The sequence below is a fragment of the Pezoporus occidentalis genome, unplaced genomic scaffold, assembly GCF_034315485.1.
Source record: "Pezoporus occidentalis ecotype Australia unplaced genomic scaffold, CSIRO_AGI_Poc_V1 ctg552, whole genome shotgun sequence".
Taxonomy (NCBI): domain Eukaryota; kingdom Metazoa; phylum Chordata; class Aves; order Psittaciformes; family Psittacidae; genus Pezoporus; species Pezoporus occidentalis.
The window spans coordinates 1-6,244 of record NW_026915891.1 but is presented as its reverse complement, the minus strand read 5'-3'; the positions used below and the strand labels follow the sequence as shown (position 1 = coordinate 6,244).

The 6,244-nt window shown below is 61.6% G+C and overlaps 1 protein-coding gene across 1 annotated transcript; it reads right to left on the bottom strand.

Moving 5' to 3' along the window:
• Window positions 1-419: 419 nt before the first annotated feature.
• On the bottom strand, window positions 420-6,042 carry GNL3L (G protein nucleolar 3 like). The gene is made up of 15 exons (XM_062638220.1): window positions 5,956-6,042; window positions 5,810-5,847; window positions 5,620-5,721; window positions 5,418-5,534; window positions 5,251-5,322; window positions 4,008-4,143; window positions 3,815-3,918; window positions 3,558-3,702; window positions 2,897-2,984; window positions 2,617-2,794; window positions 1,864-2,006; window positions 1,632-1,762; window positions 1,430-1,548; window positions 1,181-1,355; window positions 420-573 (listed from the first exon to the last, which is right to left on the bottom strand). Exons 1-15 carry the CDS (start codon window positions 5,966-5,968, stop codon window positions 521-523), a joined length of 1,614 nt encoding a protein of 537 aa, XP_062494204.1. The 5' UTR covers window positions 5,969-6,042; the 3' UTR covers window positions 420-520.
• Window positions 6,043-6,244: the final 202 nt, after the last annotated feature.

Sequence of the window (6,244 nt, the reverse complement as noted above, 5' to 3'; positions counted from 1 at the left end):
GCGCCGCCGTTAAAAACGAGATTAAAACACCCCGAAACCACCCAAAATTGCCCATTTAACCCTTGCCTTCACCTCAATAATGGCGACTTAAAGCACTTGTGGTGCCCCACGTCCCGTAAGGAGCCTCTGAAGCGCTTCCCTTGGGTAGGAGAAGAGGCCACAAAATGGCGGCCGTGGCTGAGGGGAGCTGGCCCAGGCTGGCAATGGGATATGGAGGAGGGGACCCTCCTCCCTTTGGGGGTGTCGGGGACCCCAGTGTGTGCTGCGAGGTGGCTTTTGGGGTGCTCTGAAGGTGTTAATGGGGCAACACGGCATATGGAAGGGTTTTACCTCCCCATTCTGCTCTATGGGGCCAGCTGCCTAAAACCAGCCCCAAATCCCACTTAACCCCCCCCAAAACAGCACCTTTCAGACCTGCCCATGTTGTGCCTGTGCTTTTCTTGCAAAAAAAAAACAAAAAGGGCTGTTTTTAACCATTTCTTGCTTAAAAAACACCGTTCCCGTTGGAAAAGCCTCGGCCTCAGAACTGCATCGCGGCCTCCAGCGTCTCCGACAGCTTCGTGGCAATCTTCTCTATGGATAAATGGGGTAAAGGAGGAATTGAGGGGGATTTGGGTTGGAAAGGGGGATTTAGGGGGTTATGGAATGTTTTTTGGGGTGAGAAAGGAGGATTTGGGGGGGTTAAGGATGGGTTTTGGGGTTGGAAAGGGGGATTTAGGGGGTTAAGGAAGGGTTTGGGGGTTGGAAAAGAGAATTTTGGGGGTTAAGGAAGTGGTTTTGGGTTGGAAAAGAGAATTTAGGGGGTTAAGGAAGGGTTTTTGGGTTGGAAAAGAGAATTTAGGGGGTTAAGGAAGGGTTTTGGGGTTGGAAAAGAAAATTTAGGGAGTTAAGGAAAGGTTTTTGGGTTGGAAAAGAGAATTTAGAGGGTTAAGGAAGGGTTTTGGGGTTGGAAAAGGGGATTTAGGCAGTTAAGGAAGGTGTTTTGGGTTGGAAAGGAGAGTTTGGGGGGGTTTCAGAATTGTTTTGGGGTTGGAAAGGAGGATTTAGGGGGTTATGGAATGGTTTTGGGGTTGGAAAGGAGGATTTGGGGGGTTATGAAAGGTTTTTGGGGTTGGAAAGGGGGATTTAGGGGGTTATGGAAGGTTTTTTGGGGTTGAAAAAGGGCTTTTCCTTCACTGACCTGCTCTTTTTTGCAGCTTTTTCCTCCTTTTGCTGGCTGCCCGTAGCCCCTGGCCCTGCAGCAAGGGCTCCAGAGCCGCCACTTCCTCCAAGCGGGGGGCACGGGGCACAGGACCCTCCCCATTGCCCCCCATCTTCAGCCGGGGGGGCTTCAGCTCCACTGTCACTGCCCCAAGCTGGGGTTGATGGGGGGGGGGGTGTCAATAATGCACCTATAACCCCCCCTATACCTCATAGACCCCCTCCATACCTCCAGGTCGCCCACATCCTCCTCCATGGCTGCTGCTTCATCCCCACTGGACTTCATCTCCTCTTCCTCCTCAGGCACACATGGAGCCAGGCCAATGCCTGCCACAGACACTGGTACCGCTATGGGGAGGGGAAATGAGCATGGGGGGGGGGTGTCACCCTATGGTGGGATAAAGGGAGGGGGGGGATGCTCCAGTTCTCACCCGCCAGCGCCTCGGCATCGCCCTTCTCCAGCGCTTCCAGGTCCAGCGCCGGCCCCAGCGCCGTCAGGATTTGGGCTTCCAAATGCACCCCTTGGGTTTGGGGGGGGTGGGTGTAGTAGGAGATCTTGCCACTGTATGGGAAGGGGGGGGACACACAGGACGGGACAATAGGGAGCCCTCCACCCCTGTATCCCCCAAATGTGGGTCAGGGTGTGGGGAGCCCCCCCCCAACCTGGTCCAGTCTCGCAGCAGGGCCACAGCAGCAGCATGGGGGTCCGGGAGCCCCCCTGGCCGGAGCCGGCCCTGCCTCCGGGCCAGATGGGACAGGAACTGCCGGGGGTCATCGCAGGGGGGGACTCCATAGAGTTCGCTCAGCTGTTGGGGGGGGACACACAGATGGGGTCTTGGGGTCTTGTCACCCCCTCATGGGCTCTTGTCACCCCCAGCCTTGGTTTTGGGGACAAAATGGGATGGAAATGGCAACCCTCCATGTTGCCATGGGGATGGGGGGGGGGTGTGTGTCACCATAGCAACAGGGTTGAGCCATCCCGGGGGTTCCCCACCATATCTAGTTGCCATGGCAACCCCCAAGAGGGTCCCCAGGCATCCCCAGTTACCATGGTGACTGGTCTGAGCCTTCAAAAGGGGCATCCCCAACACCTCTAATTGCTATAGCAACAGGTCTGAATCCCCAACAGCCCTAGTTGCCATGGTGGCCCATCTTCCACACCTCTAGTTGTCATGGCAACAGGCTTGGGAGCTCCCAGACACCTAGTTGCCATGGCAACAGGTCCCAACACCCTTAGCTGTCATGACAACTACTTTGAGCCTCTAAACGGTCACCCCCCAGTCACCATGGCAACGCATCTAAGCCCCCCGACAACCCCAGTTGCCATGGCGACAGATCTTAGCCCCCAGAGGGAGATCCCCAACACCCATCATCACTATGGCAACAGTCCCAAGCTCCGCCTCCCCCCCCCATTACCTGCTGGGGGGGGCAGCGGCGCAGGATGGCAGCGGCGGGGGTCAGGGGGTCCCGCAGGCGCTGTGGGGCCAGAGCCCCCCGCAGTGGGGCAGCGGCGGGGGGGGCCCCCGTCTCCATGACAACACCGGGGCAGTCCAGGAGCTGGATGTGCCGGTCCAGCTGCACGGCCTGCAAGCACCTGGGGGCGTGGTCAAGGGGGGGGGGGGCGCAAGCCACGCCCCCTCCCTCTACAGGGGGTGTGGTCAATGCAGGCTCCGCCTCTCATAGGGGCGGGGCTTACCTGGTAACCCCCGGGGTTGCTCCCACCCCACAAGCCCGGCTCCGCTTCAGGCTGTTGATGAGGCTGCTCTTACCCACATTGGGGTACCCTGCAGCGGGGGGACCATCAGTGGGGTGCCCCCCAAGTACAACACCCCCCCTGCAGACCACTCCCATTATGCCCATCCCACTTTTATATCCCAATCCCATATCCCCATCCCACTTCCACTGACCCCATCCCACTCCCATTGTCCCCATCCCACTGCCATAATCCCCACCCAGTTGACCCCATCACATTCCCATTATCCCCATCCCATTATCCCCATCCCACTTTTATATCCCAATCCCATATCCCCATCCCACTCCCATTGACCCCATCCCACTCACCCCCTCGCACTCCCATTTCCCCATCCCATTCCTACAATCCCCATCCAATTGACCCCATCACATTCCCATTATCCCCATCCCACTCCCAATTGACCCCATCCCATTCCCATTGTCCCCATCCCACTTCCATTATCCCCATCCCACTCCCACTGACCCCATCCCATTCCCATTGTCCCCGTCCCACTCCCAATGACCCCATCTCACTCCTATATCCCCATCCCACTGACCCCCTCCCACTCCCATTATCCCCATCCCACTCCCATTGCCCCCATCCCCTCTCCCACCGCCCCACTCACCCACGACCCCCACGGTGATGCTTGTTTTCACCTCCCCACACCGGCTGTAGTTGGCCAGGACCCGGAGCAAACACTCGGCCCCCACACACGCTCCCCCGGCCAGCACTTCCTCGGGGGCCATCGCCACCGGTACCCGGCTCTGCTTCTGCATAAAGGGGGAGAAGGGGGGCATAAATGGGGGGGTCCCCATTGTCTTCATTGTCCCTATGCCCCCCCTAACCCCTTTAACCCCCCCCTTTTCCCTTCCAGCCCCACACCAGGTTACGGCTCTGCTGCTGCGTGCACGCCTTGAAGGCCACAGTGGGGAGCTCGGCGCGGAGGTGCTTCAGCCACGCGGCCACCACGTCCCGCGGCACCAGGTCTGGGAAGAACACACACAAAGTGTGTGGGGGTCCCCATCACCCCCCCCCCCCCCAACATCACCCTGTGCCCCCAAGCCCTGCCCCGCACCGATCTTGTTGAGCACCAGCACCAGGCGCTGCCGGGGCCCCGAGCTCCGGACGGCGGCTTCGAGCCGGGGGCTGCGGCAGCCCTGGGGGTCCCGGGCATCCAGCACCTCCAGCACCACATCGGATGCTGCCAGCACCTAAGAGAGGGGGGGGGTTAGGGTCATGTCCCCCCCAGTGCCACCTCCTCTGTGTGTGTCCCTGTGTGGCACCCCCTGTCCCTGCATCCCCCCAGTGGCACCGCTCTACATCCACATCCCACTCCCATCAACCCCATCCCATTCCCTTTATCTCCATCCCATTCCCATCATCCCCACCCCACTCCCACTAACCCCATCCTGTTATCCCCATCCCATCATCCCATCATCCCCAACCCATTCCCAGTGACTCCATCGCATTCCCGTTATCCCCATCCCATTCTCATTATCCCTGTCATCCCAGTCCCGTTTCCATTATCCCCATCCCACTCCCGTGTCCCCACCCCACTCCCACTGACCCCATCCCACTCCTGTTATCCCCACCCCATTCACATTATCCCCATCCCATTCCGTTTGTCTCCATCCCACTTGCATGTCGCCAATCTGCTCCCCTTTATCTTCATCCTACTCCCATATCCCCATCCCATTCCCACGTGCTCATCCCATCCCCATTATCCCCATCCCCATTACCCCCATCCCATTATCCCCATCGCACTCCCATGTCCCCATCCCATTCCCGTTATCCCTGCCCCACTCCCACTGCCCCCACCCCGTTATCCCGACCCCATTCCCATCATCCCCATCCCATCCCCGTTATCCCCGCCCCACTCCCACTGCCCCCACCCCGTTATCCCGACCCCATCATCCCCATCCCATCCCCGTTATTCCCGCCCCAGTCCCACTGTCCCCACCCCGTTATCCCGACCCCATTCCCATCATCCCCATCCCATCCCCGTTATCCCTGCCCCAGTCCCACTGCCCCCACCCCGTTATCCCAACCCCATTCCCATCATCCCCATCCCATCCCCGTTATCCCCGCCCCAGTCCCACTGTCCCCACCCCGTTATCCCGATCCCATCATCCCCATCCCATCCCTGTTATTCCCGCCCCACTCCCACTGCCCCCACCCCGTTATCCCGATCCCATCATCCCCATCCCATCCCCGCTATCCCTGCCCCAGTCCCACTGCCCCCACCCCATTATCCCGACCCCGTTCCCGTCATCCCCATCCCATCCCCGTTATCCCCACCCCATCTCCCCTCCCCTCACCTCCCGCAGCTCCCTCCCGTGCTGCCGCAGCGACGCCTCCTCCTCCACATCCTTCTGCTCGCTCCGCACCTCCTGCACACCCCCCCCCCCACGTTACCGGACACGGGGGAGGGGGGAGGGGGGGGAGGGGGGGCACCCCCCGAGTGTTCCCTTCCCCCCCCCCGCACCCTGCTCTCGAACTCCCGCTGCCGCCGCAGCGCCTCCAAGCGCAGCCCCTCCAGGCTCCGCCGCCGGCTCCGCTCCGCCTCCCGCGCCGCCTCCCGCCGCTCCCGCGCCTCCGCTGCCTGCGGGGGGGGAGGTCAGAACCATTGTTGGGGGGGGGAGCACCCCCAAACCCTCCACCCCCCCCGTCCCCCCATTGTTTTTTACCCGTGCCCGCTTGCTCTCGTTCTGCCGCTGGACGTGGGCAGCGAAGCGGCGCAGCTGCGGCACCCCCGGGTCCTTCCTCCCTCCTCCCTTGGCTCCTTTTCCCTATGGGAATGGGGGGGGGGGGGGGGTGTGACACCCCCGAACCGAGATGGTGTCACCCCAACACCCCCCCCTCCCCCCCAGGGCTCACCTGGACCCGCTTCTTCCGGCCGGCCTCTATTTGTCGCCCTGTGGAAGGGGGGGCAGAGTGAGGGGGGGTCAGAGTGAGGGGGGGACCCCAACCCCCCCCTGAACCCCCCCAATTCCCCCCCGTCCCCCCCCCCCCCCAGCGCTCACTGGAACGGGTCATGGCCGGGACACCCGCACGTTGCGGCTCCCTTCTGCGTCGCTCTGATGTCACTTCCGGCGCGACAGGCAAACACCCCGCCCCCATAAGAGTGCGTTCCGGCTGCCCGGCTTTGCCACACCCAAGATGGCGGCGGCAGTGTGACAGCGCCACACCCAAGATGGCGGCCACCACACGCCTTTGGCTGACACACCCAAGATGGCGGCGGCAGTGTGACAGCGCCGCACCCAAGATGGCGGCTGCGGCACGGGGACCCGCAGGGCGGCCGCCACACGCCAT

Excerpts from the sequence above, each read along its gene's own strand:
- GNL3L (XM_062638220.1), bottom strand. Across the intron at positions 5,722-5,809 it reads GCCGGAAGAAGCGGGTCCAG|GGAAAAGGAGCCAAGGGAGG; the intron begins GTGAGCCCTGGG and ends CCATTCCCATAG. Across the intron at positions 1,549-1,631 it reads CGATGCCGAGGCGCTGGCGG|CGGTACCAGTGTCTGTGGCA; the intron begins GTGAGAACTGGA and ends CCCTCCCCATAG.